Consider the following 22,349-nt stretch of genomic DNA (forward strand, 5'->3'; position numbering starts at 1 on the left):
AGTCAAAACATGTCATCGTCCTGTAGTGCTTCTGCCAGCAAAAATGGGTTCCTGAGCAGGGGTGGATTCTAACTTGTTGCCAGTTCGCTTCCTCCTGCATCACATGGCCATGGCTTGTGGGTGCTTACGCAAAGCATGTGCGCATATGCAGTGACAAAAAAAAATCCAATATTGATATTGATATTGATATTGATATTGATATTGATAATCCCAAAACAGGATGGCAATGCATGAGCAGTGCCAGAAACTTGGCTTCTGCGCATGCTCAGAAGAATTTTGTTTTTAAAAAAGTCAATTCAAAAACAGTTTTATAAAAAAGATGGTGGTGCCTACAGACCGGCACTGACTGAACTGGTTTTCTGACATCATAGTGACGTCACCAGTGGGTTGTTACCAGTTTGCGCCAACCGGTCTGAACCCTTGTGAGTAGTGTTGGGCGAACCCAACAAAGTTCAGGTTCAGCGAACTCACCCGAACTTTGCTGTGAAGTTCGGGTGAGTTCGCTGAACCGGAACCTGAACCCGAACCCGAACCCAAACTTTTGCTTGCAGCAAGCCACTGCGGCTTCCTTTTCTGTAAAAATAAACAAGGAGGTGGGGAATTCCCCACCTCCTTTTGCTTCCTTTTATTTTTACAGAAAAGGATGCTGCAGCGATGCTGCAAGCAAAAGGAGGTGGGAAATCCCACAAAGGAATTTCAGGGGTGGGGCTTTGATGTCACGGAGACTCCTTCCTCCCCATTTCGGCCGGTCAGGAAGTAGTCTCCGTGACGTCAAAGCCCTGTCCCTGGAATCCCTTTGTGGGATTTCCCAGCTCCTTTTGCTTGCAGCGCGGCAAGCAAAAGGAGGTGGGAAATCCCATGATGGGATTCCCCACTCTCCTCCCGGGCGGTGGCATTTCGCGGTGTTCGGCCGAACATAAACTTTACCCAAACTTTTTTAAAAGTTTAGGTTCGGGTTCGGCATGCTGAACACTGCAAAGTTCAGCACGAACCTGAACTTTGCAAGTTCGGTTCATCCAACACTACTCGTGAGCACTCGCAAACTCTGTTTTCACTGGCAGAACCTTGCAGGAGGCTGTCACAGCAAAAAAATGGATCTCGAGAGCCCGTTTTCACCAGCAGAGCACTCAGGCCACCAGAGGCACTCCCGACACGAGGGATGTCAAGCTGGCCATGCCCACTTCTTCCCCCCAAGGTCAAACATAAGCAGTGAAGGGCTACAAAAATGTTTACTACCACACTGTGGCTGTGGCTTTTGCAGGATGCTCTGCATTTTCTTTCAACATCTTTCAGTGCAAATTGGATGCTCTGGGGTGGAGCTCCATTTTTGCTACGCCACTGTGTTCTCCCCTGTCCGGGCAGTAGCCCACCCCTGAACATAACCCTGATGTGGCCCCCAATGAAATCAAGTTTGACACCCCTGCTCTAGATATTCTCCCATCAAAGCACTACCTTAACCAAGAGCCTAGCTTTAGTAATGTGCTCTGATATATTATACGTGCAAATTATGCACACTTTCCTTCATTAGATGCCAAATATGCCTGAGAGGGCTTACCTGTATAGATTCCCATCAAAGTATAGATCAAAGTATTAGATGGGCCTTCTGATGTCACAGTCCTATTTGTGGTATTTACCATACAGCTGCCTACACCACAGCACACCAGATCTGCTTCTGTGACATTTGCTAATACATTAAAAACATAAAAACGAAATAGGGTTTTATTAATGGTAAAAAAATACAGACAAAAATGAAGGCTGTATATGCAAATGAAGGCCAAACATACAATCCACTTGTGATTCCCTGTTTCAAAGAAATTTAAACTGTCTTGGTGTTCTTATTTCTAATTCAGGAAATATCCATAGGATATTCTCTGAGTTCATTCATTCACTCACTCACTCACTCACTCACTCACTCACTCGTTCATTTGATTTCTATAGACACCCATCTCAGTCAATGACTCTGGATAGCTTACAATTCAAAACAGTATATTACAATTAAAAATACTAAAAGCATTTTAAAACGCCTAGATTAAATATACATAGGAGAAAGATATTTGCTAATATAGTCTGAAAATGGGGCCACTGGTACCCTGAGCACCCTAAGGAATGAGAACATAGCCAGGTTTTTAGGTTCTTATGAAAAGCTAACAAAGTTGGATGCCATTCTAATCCCCTGCACACTGCTGTAAAAAAAATAAATTCCTAAGTGGTCTCTCTTGTGCATTCTTGTTGCAAAGTTCTTCTCTCTAAATTACTTTGCGTGATTCAGAAGTTCAAGCAATTATATCAAGAATTTGCTAATGGGTTGATGCACATGATAAAATAGAACAATTTTTTGTGATCCCCCCCCTTCCAAACCAATAACTATGCCTTTGAGATGAGTATGATATTTTGTAACATTTCAAGAGTACTACTAACAGTTTCTGATTTGTTCCTAATAATAATGTTTGGTCAAGCAGGGAATTTTATCCATTGTGAATACAACTTTGTAAAATTGCCCCATTGGCAGTGATTTTAATTGGTAACATTCACTCCCAAACAATTTCTTAAAAGAACTGACTACTGTTCTAGCCTCTATTATTCTTACATTAAAGGATTACATCAAATTTAAAATAAAAGCAATTAAAACATAGAATATAAATCCTTTGACTGATTCTTTAGTGTAAATGCTAGAAACATTATTTGTTAGTCACCTTGGTACTTTGTCAGACGATTAGTAAAACTAGTGCAAAATTGCATGGGATTATCTAATATTTATTTATTTATTAGATTTGTATGCCGCCCCTCTCCGGAGACTCGGAGCGGCTTACAACAACGAAACAATACAAATCCAATAGTTAAAAACAATTTAAAACCCTTAATATAAAAACAATCATACATCTCATACAGACCATACATAAAGTGGAGACGACCCAGGGGAATCAATTCCCCCATGCCTGACGGCAGAGGTGGGTTTTAAGGAGTTTGTGAAAGGCAAGGAGGGTGGGGACAGTCCTAATCTCCTGAGGGAGTTGGTTCCAGAGGGTCAGAGAAGGCTCTTCCCCTGGGTCCCGCCAGGTGACATTGTTTCATCGACGGGATCCGCAGAAGGCCAACTCTGTGGGACCTAACTGGTCCCTGGGATTCGTGCGGCAGAAGGTGGTCTCGGAGATATTCTAGTCCGAGCCATGAAGGGCTTTTTAGGTCATAACCAACACTTTGAATTGTGACCGGAAACTGATCGGCAACCAATGCAGACTGCGGAGTGCTGGTGTGACATGGGCATACCTGGGGAAGCCCATGATTGCTCTCGCAGCTGCATTTTGCACGATCTGAAGTTTTCCAAACACTTCCAAACACTCTACATGGGGCTCCATGTAGAGAGCGTTACAGTAGTTGAGCCTCGAGGTGATGAGGGCATGAGTGACTGTGAGCAGTGACTCCTGGTCCAGGCAGGGCCGCAACTGGTGCACCAGGTGAACCTGGGCAAACGCCCCCCTCGCCACAGCTAAAAGATGGTGTCTAATGTAAGCTGTGTAATATGCTAAACCAAAATCAAGCAAATTATGTTCCAATTTAGGGCAATATATGAACTATATCTGGAATCAGTTATTTGCAAATCCAAGAGGCAGCGTAAGAGAACAAAGGTCGACTGTAATACTGAACAAGAATTTTAAAAGCCTTAAAATATTTTCTCACTCATTACATTACTTGCTCCGAGTCTTCAGAGAGGGGTCGCATACAAATCTAATAAATTATTATTATTAATTATTATTATTATTTACAACTAACATAGACTTTGTGTGTCTTCTTTACTGCATGTCTACTTAAACATAATTACCTTTACTAGGAGTCTGGTCAAAGACCAGAGATGCTATTAGATTCCCCCAAACTCCAGAGGATCGATATATTAAAAAGAAGATTCCAAAATACTGGGTAACTATATGTTTTCCAATTTTGCCCACTTTCTGAGCGTGTAAATTTCCGGCCACTGTAAGATAAGTACACTTGGCTGACCAGAGAGGAGCTGCTCCAAGCCCTAAGATCATAGATGTGGGGATGAGTGTGAACCTGCCAAAAAGACATAATTTGGTTATTTTTATGAAACAAAACATAATCCCCAAATACTTATCATTCCATTGAATTTGAGAGAATGTTATTATTTGTACCCCGTCTGCTAGATCAAAAACAGAATGCAAAGGAGGCAAATAATGAGTCATATGTTTCTGTCATCTTCACTCTAATGCCAAATTGTTACACATTTGCTTGGCACAAGTACAGAATTAAAAGCACCACCAACAGAAGTTCAAACTGCATCTTTGCAGGGTTGGCACCAGAAAAGTGTCCACCCACTATTTGCCTAGTTACAGGATTGGCTGTTTCTGGATGGGGTTTTCTGCAGTGAACTAGGCATTAATAAAACCAAAAGTAAGTCTGTTGTAAAGAATTTGATGTGCAATGTGAGTGGCTCAGAAGCTGCAGCTGTGTAGAATGAAACCATCAGTTTGTTCAGATGGACTCCTGACCATTCCTATTTGAAATTTATTTCCTAAATTTGTAAGGTCAGTTTGACGTACTGATGAAGGCATCAGGAGCAAAACTAGGAGATGGTGCATAGTTCTGCTTTAGGCACAAAGTCAGCTGGGTGCTCTTTGTCCAGTCACTTTCTCTTAGCCTTAGAAAAGGAGGCAATGGCAAACCACTTCCCAAAAATGTTTGCCAAGAAATCTGCAGTTGTTAGCAGTCAAAAACTGATTTGAAGGCACCCAGACACACAAGTTTGTACCACATCCCTCATTTCTGATAGTTCAAGGCAGTTTATAAAATAGGTCTCTCTTCTTCTTTTTACCCCCATGGCAAAATTCCTTTGAAATAGGATCGGCTGATAGAAAATTGTGATCTATAATTCTGGAATGTCTACATCGCATCTACTTGAGTCTGAGTGTTTAATATAATCAAACACACAGTAATGGGATGGTGCCTCCCCCCCCCCCGAGGGAGGGATGCAGTGGGAGTAGTAAGTTTATGCACTACTTATTGAACACTTAATAGGTTTTTTATTGTCCTTCCTTCTCGAGTTCCTTAATATGATCCTTAATTACTTTTAAAATAGGAAATAATTAAATAGTTTTCACCCATAAATAGTGATGGGCGAACCCAACGGTGTTGGGGTTCGGTGAGTTCGGACGAACTTCACGCAAAGTTCGGCCGAATCTGAACTCGAACTCTGAACACTCCGTGACATCAAAGCTCTGCCCCCGGAATCCCATCGTTTTTTATTTTTACAGATTTTTAATTTTTATTTATTTTTATTTTTACATGAAAGGATGCCACAGCAGCGTCGCAAGCAAAGGGATGTCCTTTCATATAATTTTTTTTAATGTGAAAGGACATCCCTTTGCTTGTGGCGCCGCTGCGGCGTCCTTTCACGTAAAAATATATTTTTTAATTTTTTCACGTAATTATTTTTACGTGAAAGGACGCCACAGTGGTGCCACAAGTAAAGGAAAGTCACGGTATACGTGATGTCAAAGCTCCACCCACAGAATCCCTTCGTGGGATTCCACAGCTCCTTTTGTGCCTCCCTCCCAGCCTCCTGACAGGCCAACAGCTCCCCTTCATCCACTGCCAATGACGCCCGGCTCCTCCTCCTCTTCTCAGCAGATTACAGCCGGGCGGTGGCGCGAACGCTGAACCGGAGCACGAATTTTTTAAAAAATTCAGGTTCAGGTTCGGCATGCCGAACACCACAAAATTCGGTACCAACCCGAATTGTGCAAGTTCAGTTTGCCCAACACTACCCATAAACACTTTGATTATTTTAATAATTATCTAGAACTGAACTTTTATAGCAATTAAAGAAAATTGAGCAACTTGCTTTATCTGTTGTCATTTATCTATCTATCTATCTATCTATCTATCTATCTATCTATCTATCTATCTATCTATCTATCTATCATCTATCTATTTATTAGATTTGTATGCTGCCCCTCTCCGTAGACTCGGGGCAGCTAACAACAATAATGAAACAACATGTAACAAATCTAATATTTAAAATATGTAGCTACTCAGCATCCTGGGTCTGTCTGGTAGGTCACGTTGTTCTTAGGAACGTCTTCTTCCACCTATTTTGTTCTTTCGGCCAGTGCAATACAGTACGTTCGGCTCGCACTCGCTCATACACTCATTCACTCGCCCACCTCAGCCCGCCTTGATTTTCGTCTCGGCTATGCTATGCTGGCTGGAGAATTCTGGGAGTTGAAGTCCACAAGTCTTAAAGTTGTCACGTTTGAAAACCTCTGCCCTATCCTATCCTTTCCTTTTGAAATGTAATTATAACTCCAGTCGCTAGAGGGTGTCTTTACTGGCTTCTGCTTGGCTTCAGTTGGCTCAGGCTTTGTTTACTAAAGGAGATGTAAGTGGTTGCCTCAGCTACAAAAGCACTTGCTGCACATTCTCCAGGCAGCATATCTCTTTATTTATTCTGCTTTTTTGTTCATGTTCTAATAGCTCATGAATAAGGTTGCAAATGAGTGGCTGTTTTGTTTTGATGAGAAACCCTTCACTAACATATCAGAGGTGCACTGTTGTTGTTTTTTTAAAGACAAAGACAAAAACAAAACCACAAACCAGAAATCAGTAAAACCATCTTAACCATCTATAGCAGTGGTTCTTAACCTGGGGGTGGGGATCCCTTTGGGGGCCGAATGACCGTTTCAGAGGGGTCACCAAAGACCATAAGAAAAGACAAATTTTCAACAATGTTAGGAACTAAAGCTTCTATTCTGGCACCTTGGAACATATAGTGGTACCTCTACTTAAGAACTTAATTCATTCGTGACCAGGTTCTTAAGTAGAAAGGTTTGTAAGTAGAAGCAATTTTTCCCATAGGAATCAATGTAAAAGAAAATAATGAGTGCAAATCCATTAGGAAAGAAATAAAAGCTCGGAATTTGGTGGGAGGAGGAGGAGGAAGAAGAGGAGGAGGACAGTTGCTGCCAAAGGAAGAAGGTGAGGTGAGGGAAATTAAAAAAATCCAAAACTTTAAGGCTTAAAAAAAAAAAGAGGGACTCTGAGGAGGTGAGGAGGAGCACGTGCCTCCCATACACCCGGCGCGAGGCTGCCTCCCATACACTGCACCAGAGAGAGAAACCAAGGGGGAATGGCAGGAAGCTGGCCGGGCCTTTGTGCCACTCTCAAATTTCCTGGGAAATTTGTAGAAAAATGGTAGAAAATGGTTCTTAAGAAGAGGCAAAAAAATCTTGAACACCCGGTTCTTATCTAGAAAAGTTCTAAAGTAGAGGCATTCTTAAGTAGAGGTACCACTGTACTTTTATAATTTGACCAATCAGGCGTTCACAGTGGGGCATAGTTCCCTCTAAGTTGAGCAGTGAGCAATCGCTCACTTAAAAATCATCATCAACTCAGAGTTTTCCAAACCTGCCCAGAAGCCGAGAGGGAAAGAGTGAGAGGGAAGGAGAGAGAGAGGAAGAGAGAGAAACAGATAGAAAAAAGAGAGGAAGGAAAAGAGAAAGAAAAAGAATGGGAGTAAGGAAAAGAGAAAGAAAATCAAAATCTAGTTTGAAACTAGCTCAACTATTTAAGTGGCATTTTGATATTGATAGAGTTGCCCTATTATGAGCTCACTGTTATAGACACATAGTACAGTATTTTATTTTGAAATTCTCTGAGGCAAAACAGGATGGGTTTTTTATTTGTTTGTTTGTTTATTTATTATTTCTGTGCCGCCCAGTCCCGAAGGGACTGCCGCTCAGACACTATACTTTTCTGCCCACCCCCCCCCAGGAAATTTGAGAGTGGCACAAAGGCCTGGCCAGCTTCCTGCCATTCCCCCTTGGTTTCTCTCTCTAGTGCAGTGTATGGGAGGCAGCCTCGCGCCGGGTGTATGGGAGGCACTGCAGGGAACACTGCAGTGGAGGTGTCTCTCTGACTTCCTGCCAATCATTTTAAAGCTCTGTTGGGAGAATTGGCCCTAGATTAAAGTGACCAGATTTTAAGATTGGGAAAGAAGGACACCCTTGAGCGGGGTGGGAGGTGGGGTGTTGGGCTAAAAAAAATTTAGTCAATTTTTTTCTTTCTCTCTCTCTCTTACTTCCTCTCCCTTTTTCTCTCTCTCCTGCTATCTCTCTCCTGCTCCCTCTCTCTCTCTTTGTCTCTGTCTCTTTGTCTCTCTCTCTCTCTCTTTCTCTCTCTCTTGCTATCTCTTTCATTCTCTCTCTCTCTTTCTCTCTCTCCCCCTCTTTCTCTCTCTATTTTTCACTCTCTTTCTCACTCTTTCTCTCTCCCCCTCTCTCTTTCTCTCTCTCGCTCTCTGTCTCTTGCTCTCTATCTCTTTCTTTCTCTTCCTTTCTTCTCTCTCTCTCGCTCTGTTAGTGGCGGGTTTCTGTGCTGCCTCTCTCACCTGCTTCTGAGGTGACACCGACCCAGAGGCAGAAGCAGAACATGCTCAGTCGCTGAATTGCTGGCGCCAGGGCGAATGCTGGGCTGGGCCAGAGCCATCTATCTTCGCCGGGCCAGCTGCTGCTGGAAAGGAACAGATAGGTTTTTCCACCTAGTGCAAATGCTGCTCCACCCACCTGCCTCCAAGCACAGCGGACGGGCTGTTGGAGGAGGAGGTGGCGAATGCCTTGGCCGCGCTTCCCTTTCCTTCTCCCACCTTTGCTGTCGTGGCCAGCAAGCCCTCCTGCCTGGGCGGCTCAGCCCCACAGTGGTGGCCATGGGAAGATGTCTAGCCGGGGACAAGGAGCGAGCAAGAGTGGAAGAGGAAGAGGGGGGAAGCAAGCAAATAAAAAGAAAGAAAAATAAAAGTGGGGGAGAAAGGCAGGAAGGGGCGCCGGATGTATTAATCGATGGCTGCGGGAGGCTGAGGGGGTGAAGAGCAAAAAGTTGCGAGACCGGAAGCTGAGCTTCCTTCTTCGTGGGTTCCTGTTGGCTTGTTTAAAAAAAAAAAGGGACTTTTTAAAAATGACCCAGAACGCAGGAAAATTGCTAGAAAGCGTGACTGTCCCGCGGAAACAGGACATCTGTTCACCTTAAGCTAGACTTATGGTTGGGGGTCACCACCACATGAGGAACTGTATTAAGTGGTCACAGCATTAGAAAGGTTGAGAACCACTGATCTATAGAATGGTCTAGAGCAGGGGTAGGCAAAGTTGGTTCTTCTATGACATGTGGATTTCAACTCCCAGAATTCCTGAGCTAGTATGATTGGCTCAGGAATTCTGGGAATTGAAGTCCACAAGTCATAGAAGAGCCAACTTTGCCTACCTCTGGTCTAGAGCAACAGCTGCAGTTTTACAATTAGAAATTGTGTCATAAATCCTACCCATATGGGCTATCCATCAAACCCATAATTAGTAAGACTATTTGAGATCTGTTATTCCCAGTGAATTATTTTAAGTACATCTGCAAACGATCTTGGTGTGGATGAAGAAATGCTCAAAGTTAAGTGAGGGAGAAGAAATATCCCAAAGGTATTCACCACAAAACAGATATTTTCTTTCTTTTGTCCTGTTTTTCCAAGGGCAGGGAACTGTTGCTGTGCTTTCATTCCCTATTTCTATCGCCAATAAGAGCTCTATCCAGGTTTAAACTAGTATCATTTTGAGGCCTGGCCTGATCACAAATATTTAAAATCTTTTCATCTTAGGGAGCTGAAGGCCCCAACTTCATTCTTTTAAAAACTCACATATAAAGTTGGGCTTTGGCTTTGTTCATTTGCAGATCTTGGCATTATAAAATACTCAGTTTCCACCTTCAAGTCAATAAAAGAAACACACCTCTTCTATAGATTCTGTTCCCCTTCCCAGCTGTTGTCTGTCGATTCCTCAAGTATCAGTAATGTTTTTTGCCTCAAATCATTCAGTTTAGTGCTGACTTGTCCCTAATCAAATCCTAAAGTGGCTTTCAGTCTTATGTTTTGTGAAGCCCAAACCATCTAATGAACAACAGTGACGGTAGGCACCAGCGCACCAGCGTGCCTACTGTCCCTGTCTTAATGTTCCCTCTTATCAGTTCCCATCTTATGTATATAAACAATGTTATTTCCTATACATTTTCCCATTTAGTTAGATTAATGATGGTAGATCAGTCAGCCAGAAATTATATCTGTTCTCCCAAATGTATAGGAACAGAGCAGGCAGGTGGAGGGAGTGGAGTTAAGTGTGTCATAAGTTTGGAATCCTTGCATTCCCACAAGCATTCCAAGTTCAACTCCTCCTGAATTCTGTTGAGCCTCATCTTGTACCAATTTATTGTTGAACTTTAGTTGACCAAATACTTTATTCAGGGATGAAATCTTATGAACTCTGCTATCAGTTTGCTTTGCGCACACATGTGTGCGTGTGCATGTGTGCTGCAGGCACTATCGTGCAGTGTTGAAAAAGGAGCATTTTGAAGCCATCAGAGTCTGCAAAGGTAAGTAGAACAGTGAGGGGGAATCAGCTGTGCTGTGCGATTTAGATAAGTAGAAAGCAGTAAATCCTGCTTTCTACCTAATCTAGATTGTGCAGCACAGCTGATCGTCGCACAGCTGATCGTTGGATATACAGTGATACCTTGTCTTACAAACTTAATTGGTTCTGGGACGAGATTTTTAAGGTGAAAAGTTTGTAAGATGAAACAATGTTTCCCATAGGAATCAATGGAAAAGCGATTAATGCGTGCAAACCCAAAATTCACCCCTTTTGCCAGCCAAAGCACCCATTTTTGTGCTGCTGGGATTCCCCTGAGGCTCCCCTCCATGGGAAACCCCACCTCCAGATTTCTGTGTTTTTGTGATGCTGCAGGGAAATCCCAGCAGGGGAATCCCAGCATCGCAAAAACGAGAGCTTCACTGTCAACAGAAGTCCGGAGGTGGGGTTTCCCAGTGAAGGGAGTATCAGTGAAATCGCAGCATCACAAAAACACCGAAGTCCTCGAAACCCCACTTCCAGACCTCTGTGTTTTTGTGATGCTGTGATTTCACTGAGGCTCCCCTCCCTGGGAAACCCCACCTCCGGACTTCCGTTGCCAGCGAAGCACCCATTTTTGCACTGCTGGGATTCCCCTGCTGGGATTCCCCTGCAGCATCACAAAAACACGGAAGTCCGGAGGTGGGGTTTCCCATGGAGGGGAGCCTCAGGGCAATCCCAGCAGCACAAAAATGGGTGCTTGCTGGCAACAGAAGTCCAGAGGCGGTGCATCCCAGTGGCAGTGGTGGGTTTGTAAGGTGAAAATAGTTTGTAAGAAGAGGCAAAAAATCTTAAACCCCGGGTTTGTATCTCAAAAAGTTTGTATGACAAGGCGTTTGTAAGACGAGGTATCACTGTACTAATTCACCCGAACTGGTAGCATTTTTACTACTGGTTCCAGATTGCACAGCACAGCTGATCTAGATTGCACAGCACAGCTAATCATTGCACAGCTGATCGTCGGATATACCAATTCACCCAGACTGATAGCATTTCACCTCTGACTTTATTGGGTTGAATAAGTATTTTATGATGCAACCTTACGAATGGTCCTGATTTTTTGTATCTGACAAAATGCATTGCAAATGTCAGGAATTAGGAAATATGTATTACCAGCTGGCATAGAAGTTCCCCAAAGAGAATGTAATGTAGCAGCACATAGAGCCTACAATGGTCCATTTGCATCCAAATTTCTTAATGATGACTGATGGGAGAAACATGGAGGACAGGATGAGAGTAGCATAGATCACACTCAGGGAGGCAACTCCCAGGCCTTCTTCAGAGTGGAGGCTGCTCTGTACAGACAAAATGCAACAGAGGCACATATTTATAGCAAGCACAATAATATATGTGGGACAATGATTAAAAGAAAAAAGAGGAAGAGACAGTTTGGCAATGAAACTATGATATCAAACACATATGACAAATGCGTTGTCATTACAAAATGCTGCCTGTGCTTTCTGTGTCCTGACCTCTGAAGAAATCATTGGGGTGATCATATCATCACACACATTTCATCAAGCCTCCCTAACTTCAGGGGTGACCATAAATTAAGCTCCTCTCTTGGGGTACTCAGACTCACCAGTCTTTATTGCAGGGGTCCCCAAACTTGGCATCTTTATGACTTGTGGACTTCAACTCCCAAAATTCTCCAGCCAGCATAGCTGGCTGGAGAATTCTGGGAGTTGAAGTCCACAAGTCTCAAAGTTGCCAAGTTTGAAGACCTCTGCTTTATTGCATAGAGCCATGATGGTGGACCTATGGCACGCGTGCCACAAATGGTGCATGAAGCCATATTTGCCAGCACATGAGCCATTGCCTTAGCTGAGCTCCAGCATGCATGTGCATGCCAGATAGCTGATTTTCGGCTTGCGTGGAGGCTCTGGAAGGGTGTTTTTATCCCCCCACCCAGGGAGGGATATTTTCACTGTCCCCAGGCTCCAAGAAAGTCTCTGGAGCCTGGGGAGGATGAAAAACAGGCCCACTGGATCCACCAGAAGTTGGAAAATGGTGGATCGGAGGAGCAGGGGGTTGTGTATGCATGTGCAGGGATAGGGCAGCATTTGGGGGGTTGCAATTGCAGGCATAGGGAGTGAGAAACATGGGGGGCATTGAATTATGGGTGTGGGCACTCGTGCAAATGCAATAGCTTTCAGCACCTGAGAAAAAGATTCACCATCACTGGCATAGAGCAATAAAAATATAGTGTGTCACTTGCTTTTAGAAAGAAACCAAATAGACCAAGTCATCAATTGCCACCAATGACCAATTGAAGGGCTAATCATTATCCAAAACTACTTCAACCTGAAAAAGTTAGGTGGTACATTTTGCAGAGGGAACGAACAGTTAAGAGGGTGCATGGCCCACAGCTGAATAATGAACAGAGAAAGTGACTTTGTTGAAGCTTCTTTCAGACTCTGCAAAGGAAATGGCAGGAGTTTTGTACTTTCAGAATTGCAATGATATGAATCTTTGAAAGTAATCTTACACTAAGGAAGTATTAGCACATCTGATCGTGCTTCCTGTCTGGTCTACCTGGGATGATTGACAGATCATGTAGTCATGGAAGGATAGCAGGCTGTTCAGAATGAATATTGTTGAAAGGAGAGAGATGGGAGAGGATTTTCTACCCTCATTTTTTGTATTTCTACAAAAAATATTGGGTCACACCACCAGGATCACTTCCGTTATATCGAGGCACTTATGATTTATTTCAATTTGGGGCTTAAAACTTTCCTCCACTATGCAATCTCACCTCATCTGTTTGAAACAATGACATTTTGCCTTTGATTTTCCTAAAGCAGCATAAATAACATTAGAATTAGAGAATAGTTTTAATAGCAATTAAAAAACACAATAGAAATAAATAAAGCATCCACCATAGTGCAGTAAAGGCAATACAATATTTGTATTTAATATAATAGGTGTTCTATGAATATACACCACACATACACAATCAGGAAAGAATGAAAGCAGACAAATGTGAAAAGCAAAAGAGGGAGAGAGAGAGAGAGTACAATTCATTATCTGCATATACTGGAATGAATAGTGCACAACAGAATCTCATAGATCCAAATAAAGTTCACCTACCTGAAGGTTTTGGAGTCCCCCATAGGCAGTGAAAAGAAATGTGAATCCAAATGAAATCACAATAATGTTTTTCAGATATGAGTCCATAGCTGAGTTACAGAAGTTCCCAGTGGAGAAACCTGGCTTTCCTTCACCTTTAACATAAAGGAACCCTGTTAGCTACATGAATACCTGCCCACGGATGTTGCCTTCTTCAGCTTTGAAAATGCTACAGGTCTGGCTGCAATGGTAAGAAATGGCGCCAATTAACTTGATTTGAAGTATTGATTGGGTTCCACCAAAGACGTACAGCATTTGTACGGTGTCTTCCCTTACACCCAATTTTATAAATCATTTCTAGCCACAAGGCAACTTCCCAGACTGCCTTTTTGAAACATATCTCCATTCCTTGCCCACTCACAATAAACGAGAAATATATTTTTAGAAATGGGTGGGTGAGATACAGTTTTAGCTTACCATTCCATTGGAAAGGTCACTTGGAAATCTGTAGCCCCTTACTAGTCTCCAAAAGCACAGTCACTCAAACTACTTTTTTCCAGATATGTTAGAGTTCACACCCAGCCAAGATAGGGGTAACTGGACTCCAAGATATTAGATATCTCTGTGACACTCATCAGCTGTACACACTTTTTAAAAAAGAGAATTTATGTGCAACAAGTGAAATTAAACCGATCTGCATAGAACGAGAAGCTCAGAGTCCAACAGTTGTCCTGCAGAATAGAAACAAAGAAACCAAGGAGCAGAGTACAGATAGAAAGCAGCACCAAGAACACAAAAATTTAACAACTAATAAATAAATAAGCAAACAATAAAATCATACCAAATCACGAGAAAAGTCTAGGCCAGTGATGGCAAACTTTTTTCCCCTCAGGTGTAGAAAGAGTGTGGGTGAGTGCTATCGTACATGCATGAGTGCCCACACCCATACTTCAGTGCCTGGGGAGAGTGAAAACAGAAACGGAAATGACCTGTTTCCCAACTTCTGGTGGGGTCAGTAGGCTTGTGTTTCACCCTCCTCAGGCTCCAAAGACTTCCCCGGAGCAGGAGGAGGATAAAACCACCCTCCCCCATCCTCCAGAGACTCCCTAGAAGCCAAAAACACCCTCCCACAGCATCTGTGTGAGTCAAAAATCAGCTGGCCAGCCAGTGAAGGGCTACCAAAATGTTTACTACCAGACTGTGGGCGTGGCTTATGCAGGACGCCCTGCATTTTCTTTCAACATCTTTCAGTGCAAATTGGGTGCTCTGGGGTGGAGCTCCATTTTCGCTACCCCACTATGTTCCACCCCTGTGGCCAGCACACACTTGCACATTGGAGCTGAACTAGAGCAATGGCTCACGGGCCAGCAGATATGGCTCTGCGTGCCACCTGTGGCACCCATGCCATAGGTTCGCCATCACTGGTCTAGACAAATAGGAAAAACTCAACAAGCCTTTCTGACTCCAGGAATAATTTCTGTATAGCCATAAGCTATGACTGACTACAAGAAGATAGTTTATAAATCATGGTTTGCAAACAATTATGTATATTATTTATTTATTTATTTATTTATTTATTTATTTATTTATTTATTTATTTATTTATTTTGTCCAATACACAATGAGGGTTTTAGGGTATATATCAATATACACATAGTAAAATACATGATGAAGGTTATAGAGGAGATACTCATAGTAAAATATATTTAAGAAATAATAGAAAAGAACATATAGTAATAGAACATATCAATGAAAGAATAGAAGAAGAGATATAGGAATAGAAGGAAAGTATAGGAGATATAGGAGAGCAATAGGACAGGGGACGGAAGGCACTCTAGTGCACTTGTACTCGCCCCTTACTGACCTCTTAGGAATCTGGATAGGTCAACTGTAGATAATCTAAGGGTAAAGTGTTGGGGGTTTGGGGATGACACTATGGAGTCCGGTAATGAGTTCCACGCTTCGACAACTCGGTTACTGAAGTCATATTTTTTACAGTCAAGTTTGGAGCGGTTAATATTAAGTTTAAATCTGTTGTGTGCTCTTGTGTTGTTGTGGTTGAAGCTGAAGTAGTCGCCGACAGGCAGAACGTTGCAGCATATGATCTTGTGGGCAATACTTAGATCTTGTTTAAGGCGTCTTAGTTCTAAACTTTCTAGGCCCAGGATTGAAAGTCTAGTCTCGTAGGGTATTCTATTTCGAGTGGAGGAGTGAAGGGGTCTTCTGGTGAAGTATCTTTGGACATTTTCAAGGGTGTTAATGTCTGAGATGCAATATGGGTTCCAAACGGATGAGCTGTATTCGAGGATGGGTCTGGCAAAAGTTTTATAAGCTCTGGTAAGTAGTGTGAGATTGCCAGAGCAGAAGCTACGTAGGATTAGGTTTACAACTCTTGAAGCCTTCTTGGCTATATTGTTGCAGTGGGCTTTGGCACTTAAATCTTTTGTTATTAGTATACTAAGGTCTTTAACTGAGTGGGGATTATCTGTGATAATTTGATTATTCAGTTCGTATTTGGAGTTCAGATTCTTCTTCCCAAATTTTGTTAGAATCATTTTTTTATTTTGCCTCAGAATGCCTCTGGGGTATCAGTGGATCCAGGACTCAATTAGACTATTCATTTTCCTTTACAGGGGCTGAATTTTCCAACTTCTTGCGAGTGAATCTTTCCAAAGGAATGTTCTGCCTCTTTACTGTAACAATTTGACAAGGTTGAAAAGTTTTAAAAAAAATTGTACCAAGCTCTGAGCGTACCTCAAAGGCCTGTGGTATGTCAACCTTGACACCCTTTTAGTTTTTTCTGTCAGGCACCTAAGATTAAACCGACTCCAAAAGAGCCCAGACAGTCTTTGCATTTCTGTCTCAGCTCTTATATACGCAGGGAATTTCAAGAATGCCCCCTTGAATACCTTCCTCACTACAGCAGTGCAGGCCTGCCAATAATTTGCTATAGAATGGACTTCTAGGCAAACCAAGGAACACCTTTCTGTAGCTTGAAAAAGAAAGAGAAAGAGCTCCCTTTTTCTTTGAAGTTCAATTTTCCTTTTTCCTAAACTTATTTCTGTTTGTTTACTAATGAGCTTCTTTGCATTTCGGTTTAGATCAGTGGTTCTCAACCAGTGAAGGGCTACCAAAATTTGTACTACCACACTGTGGGCGTGGCTTATGCAGGACACCTTTTATTTTCTTTCAATATCTTTCAATATAAATTGGGTGCTCTGGGTTGGAGCTCCATTTTTGCTACCCCACTGCATTCCCCCCATCCAGGCAGTAGCCCACCTCTGTTCACAACCTTTTTAATGCCGCAACCCCTTAATAGAGTTCCTCATGTTGTGATGACCCCCAACCATAAGTCTAGCGCCAATTCTCCCAATAGAGCTTTAAGCTGATTGACAGGAAAGTCAGAAAAACACCCCCACTGTAAACGCCTGATTGGTCGGATTGTAAAAATATGTTCCAAGGCCCCAGAATAGAAGCTTTAGTTCCTAACACCATGGGAAATTTGTTTTTTCCCATAGTCTTAGGCAACCCCTGTGAAACATCCACTAGACCCCCCAAAGGGGTCCCGACCTCCAGGTTGAAAACCACTGGTTTATATAGTCAGGAGTGGGTTCCTCCTGGTGTGGACTGGTTTGCCTGAACTGGTAGCGATCCGCTAGTGATGTCATGATAATGTCAATGAACCAGTTCTGTTGGTTCTGTTGTTTTAGACATTTTTTGGGGGGTGGGGGTCCCGGGTTTTTCTTCTTTTGCACATGTGCAGAAGCTGAGTTTTGGGCACGGTACAGGCACCACCAAATATTTTTCGTCTTTTTTGAAGGGGGGATTTTTTGCAAACTTTTGTCACTGCAAAAGTTCTGCAAACAAGGTTGTGAGGTTGCAGGCTTGACTGCTCCTTCCCTCTCGGAATTTTTCCAGCTCGTCTGGAGAGGCATTTTTTAAAAAAACTCTAAAAAAGCTGCAAGATCTGGAATGGCCAGTGACTTATAATATGCACCTCTTGTGCAGTGGGGGAAAATTTGGGGTGGCAGGTAGGGCAGGACATGGGGTGGGAGGGCTACGAGACATGCATCTTACTGGAGATTGCCAGTTAGCCAATCATCTGACGGTATGGTGGGTTGAAAGAGGGAAAAAAATGAAGAAAGAAGCTTCAGGTGTGAAGATAAACATTGCCTTAAATCTTTTGAGCTGGAAAAAGCACCCCATTCCCACTCCATCCCTTTATTCATTGGAGTTGTTCTCTTGCTTTCCCCAGTTGCTTCCTGGATTCCGGCAATACAAAAAAAACCATTGAAAAATCAGAACATGTAATATAGTATTGCAGCTCAATTGTTCCTTCTCTTTCTGTTTCCTTTTATGTTTTCTATGTTTATATGTATGTATGCTTTTGTCTTCCTTTTAAAAAAAATGTATACAATATACCTAAGAATGCCTCTACTTAAACATTTTCTAGATAAGAACCAGGTGTTCAAGATTTTTTTGCCTCTTCTTAAGAACCATTTTCTACTTAAGAATCCAAGCCTGGAAAAAATTCCCAGGAAATTTGAGAGTGGCACGAAGGCCCGGCCAATTTCCTGCCATTCCCTCTTTAATCCCAGCCACCTTGAGCTTTTCTGGGCTGTCAGAGGAGCCTTTTGGTGGTGCTTAAGGAGGCTTTGGCAGTCCAGAGCGAACAAAGCATTTCCCTTTCTCTGGGCACTTGGAGAGGGAATAAACCTCTGCCAGCGCCCAGAGAAAAGAAACGCTCCCTTCACTCTGGGCAGCCTGAGCAAATGCAGCGTTTCCCTTTCTCTCGGTGCTTCGAGAGGGAATAAACCACTTTGCTGTGGTGACACCCTCGCACTGCCTCCCATACATCTGGTGCGAGGTTTCCTCCCAGAGCATCTGGGTGCGGAAAGGCAAAAGGGCACCCCCTTTTGCCTTTCCGCACCCAGATGCTCTGGGAGGAAACCTCACACCAGATGTATGGGAGGCAGTGCGAGGGTGTCACCACAGCAAAGTGGTTCACCCTGGCCTGATCAACTCGGCTTCAGCCAAACCGAGGAGTCACCACAGTGAAAGAAAGGCGCCGGCTACAAAGAGAGTGAGGGAGAGGAGAGGGGAGCCCTCCAGCATGGGAAAAAAGAGGAAGCAGGTAGCAGCAGCTTCTAGGTCAAAGGAGTGGGAGGTTCCCCCCTCTCGCCCGCCTGGTTTATGGGAGACAGCCTTGCACCAGGTGTACGGGAGGTGCATGCTCTTCCTCGCCACCTCAGAGCCCTTTTTTTAAATCTTCAAAGTTTTGGATTTTTTTGATTCCCCTCATCCACCTTCTTCCTTCAACAGCGACTGTCCTCCTCTCTCTTCTTCCTCCTCCTTCTCCCACCCAAATTTCAAGCTTTTATTTTTTTTCCTAATGGGTTTGCATGCTTTATTTACTTTTACATTGATTCCTATGGGAAAAATTGCTTATACTTACAAACGTTTCTACTTAAGAACCTGGTCACGGGAACAAATTAAGTTTGTAAGTAAAGGTACCATTGTATATTTAATAAAGATTCCCCTCACCTGCCCTCCACTCATGAAAATGAATCGCCACCTGCCTTGAACATTTCGCCGCTCCTGCACTAATGCCCAGCTTCGCTCAACCGCGCTTGAAATTGAAACTGGGATCAAAACCATCTTATTTGTCTCACCTCCAATGTTAAATTTGTTGCTTCAATAGCTAATCTGCTGCAATCTCTCTCTCTCTCTTCCCCCCTCCTTTCTTTCCCCAATCCCCCATCTCCACTTTCATCCTATCAATCAACTAACTACAAACCAATGTTTAATATGGAACATTTTATCCAATATGGAACATTTTATCCAGAGCTGGCCCACAATGATTTATGCTAGCTCTATTTAGATAATTGCATGCCTTGCCAAAGCGAAAGGATTTGAGGAAAGCGGGAAGACTGCATTTCAGATGATTCGAGAGGTCAAAAAGAGATCAAAGCCTTGACTCATGCAACCTGTCCTTTACATGTCTTATTCACACAACCTTCTGCTGATTTGTCACCATATAGCATTTGTACCATGCAAAAAGAGAGAACTATGATATCATTCAATAGCTAGTGTCAGCGTATGGTCTGCGATGGACAGCCAATTTTATTTTCCATTTTTGCAAATTCAGGTCTCTGTTCTCTGTCAGCTCAGTTCTCTAGTTGTCTAGTTTCTAGTTGAAACTGAAAGTTGCCACCTACCCAGTCATATTTTGATTTATCTGGCCCACGAATAGCTCATCTGTTAAAAAAAAAAGCATCTTTCTCAATCACTGCTAGGTATGTTTGACTGAATGTAGAGACACCTTCCTGGAAAAGCAGGTCTTCTATTACTGTAGTAATCTATGGTATTAATAGATTACTATTTTAATTCATAATTAATTAATAATCTAATTAATATCCCGTTAATAATTTCTCACATGGGTGACTGATAACACCTTTTTTACACTGCACGTACTTGTGGATACGCAGAGAATTTTAGGTACTAAAATATATCTCCTAAATTGAGTTTGGTTTATCTGCAAATAGGCTTATTTGTGAGTATGCTTAGTAGATTTTTTGCTCAGCTTTTTAAAAGTACTTGTATATCCTGAATATAGTTGTGAATAAGCCCATCCACAGATAAACAGTTCTTGAATTTATTTCATAAATACCATGGGAAATGTGCCACCTGTGGATATGCCAGTTGTGAACATTTAAACATATGATATTTCAAAGGTCAGCTTATTTGTAGATGGCACATTTTTCCTGGTATTTTGGATATAAATTTGAGCGTCAGCTTATCCGCCAATGGGCTTACATGTGATTGTACACTGTACAACAATGCAACCCAAAAAAGCTGAATGCTCTAATTATTTTCTTTAAATAGTCACAATTATCTTGTATCTGCATCAAAAAGTAATTGAAATGATTGCACTCTTAACATTTTTCTTAATATTATTGAACTTTTGTCTACAGTATTAAATGTACGTTCTGAACTAATATCTTTCATAGTTACCCATTTTTCAAAAGTGTGTTTGAGTAGGTATTTAACAAATGGACACCTACAAGTTTGGCCAGGGCCTCTAGCCAATTTTTGTTATCTCAGACTTGTTGATAAGACCATCATGATACTGTGAAATTGACCAGAAGCAGCCTTAAAATGTCAGCCTATGCAAACAGCTCTGGAGATAAGGCTTAAAACAAACCTGATCCAGAAAATCAGTTATCTGGTCATGCTCTTATAGTACCTTGTCATTCTCCAGTTTAGTTTCATAATATCCAAAAAACACTGTCTCCCCACAACTTTATTCTCCACTTGAGATGTTGATTTTTCAGTCCTAGCAGTTTTCCTGAAGCATTTTAGTTTGATGGTACCTTATCTGCAGAAAAAACAATTTCTGCCAACCTGCCTTCCATTGAAGACCTGTACACTGCATGAGTCAAAAAGAGGACCATAAAAATATTTACTCACCTCTCGTATCCTGGACATCCTACCCTCAAAATGATGCTATAGAAAACTGCACACCAAGACAACTAGACACAAGAACAGCCCCCCCCCCGAATGCCAAACAAATTTGCTAAACAAATAATTCCCTTACCACAGTCAAACTATTCACTAAGGCTACATTACTATAACTATTAGTTTTCTCATTGTTCCTATCACTCAACTCCTCCCACTTATGACTGTATGACTGTAACTTGTTGCTCGTATCTTTACAATTTATATTAATATTGTTTCCTGATTACTTATCTGTACCCTATGACCACAATTAAGTGTTGTACCTCATGATTCTTGACACATGTATCTTTTCTTTTATCTACACTGAGAGCATAAGCGCCAAAGACAAATTCCTTGTGTATCCAATCACACTTGACCAATGAAGAATTCTACCCTATCCTATCCTATCCTATTCTCAGGGTGGGGGCAAGATCCATGGAAGTACAGATATATCAAATTGTATTAGTAGATAGCTAGGTAGACTGTGTCTATGTGTCTGTCTGTGACAAAATATGTAAATGGAAATATCTTTCATAGGGCAATGATACATCACATGTTTACATATAACAATGCCAGCATATGATATAACAATTGCCATTATCACCAATTAAGAGCACTTTTCTCTCCCCTTCTGCTCTCTACTTATGGTCTCTCATTATAATAACAATAGATTTTTATACATAATGTATTTTTCCTGCCCAGATTAAAAATGCTCAGACGGTGACAGGTTCTGAATGCTGAATAATATACAAACATTGCAAAAGAAATACATTTTGCAGCAAATCTATATTATTAATAATAAGGATGATTTATTAGCCACTAACTTCAATGGACTTCAAACTATTTTGGTAGGGCGTGGTGAAAGAGTTTTAAGTGCTTCTTGATGAGTTTTTATTTTAATAGCAATTTGCATTTAGACTTATATGCCGCTTCACATTACAGGCCTCTCTAAGCAGTTTACGGAGTCAGCATATTGCCTCCAGCAATCTGCGTCCTCATTTTACCCACCTTGGAAGGATGGAAGGCTGAGTCAACCTTAATCCCATCAGGATCAAACTGATGGCAGTGAGTGGAATTAGCCTCTGGGATACTGCATTCTAACCACTGGAGCACCATTTTAAAGTGCTCCTACTGTAACTGTGGATTTTAATAGGAGGCTTCCATTCCCTGCTTTTTCTGTCTTTTTTTATTTCCAAGGAAATATATTAAGGAAAAAAACATTGAAGGCAAGTGCAAGATGATTTTGATGGCAGTAGTAAATACCCACAGGCATTCCTAGAGCTCTAATCACATTAAAGGGAAGTCACTGGAAACATAAGCTTCTAAAACTAT

General features: G+C 42.1%; 1 protein-coding gene across 4 annotated transcripts in view; it reads right to left on the reverse strand.

The window, feature by feature from the left end:
• The window catches only part of UNC93A (unc-93 homolog A), a 28,944-nt gene extending 15,273 nt beyond the window's left edge, over window positions 1-13,671 (reverse strand). For 2 of the 4 annotated variants that reach the window (XM_070740265.1, XM_070740256.1), the window contains exons 1-4: window positions 13,542-13,671; window positions 11,565-11,746; window positions 3,821-4,050; window positions 1,556-1,684 (exon numbers count right to left, since the gene is read on the reverse strand). In XM_070740265.1, coding sequence (XP_070596366.1) covers window positions 1,556-1,684; window positions 3,821-4,050; window positions 11,565-11,746; window positions 13,542-13,628 — 628 coding nt within the window. In that variant the 5' untranslated portion in view covers window positions 13,629-13,671. Of the gene's footprint in view, window positions 1-1,555; window positions 1,685-3,820; window positions 4,051-6,047; window positions 6,285-11,564; window positions 11,747-13,541 lie in introns of those variants that run through there. The other 2 variants (XM_070740285.1, XM_070740275.1) reach the window with 2 other exon arrangements.
• Window positions 13,672-22,349: the final 8,678 nt, after the last annotated feature.

This window comes from Erythrolamprus reginae, chromosome 1, assembly GCF_031021105.1.
Source record: "Erythrolamprus reginae isolate rEryReg1 chromosome 1, rEryReg1.hap1, whole genome shotgun sequence".
Taxonomy (NCBI): domain Eukaryota; kingdom Metazoa; phylum Chordata; class Lepidosauria; order Squamata; family Dipsadidae; genus Erythrolamprus; species Erythrolamprus reginae.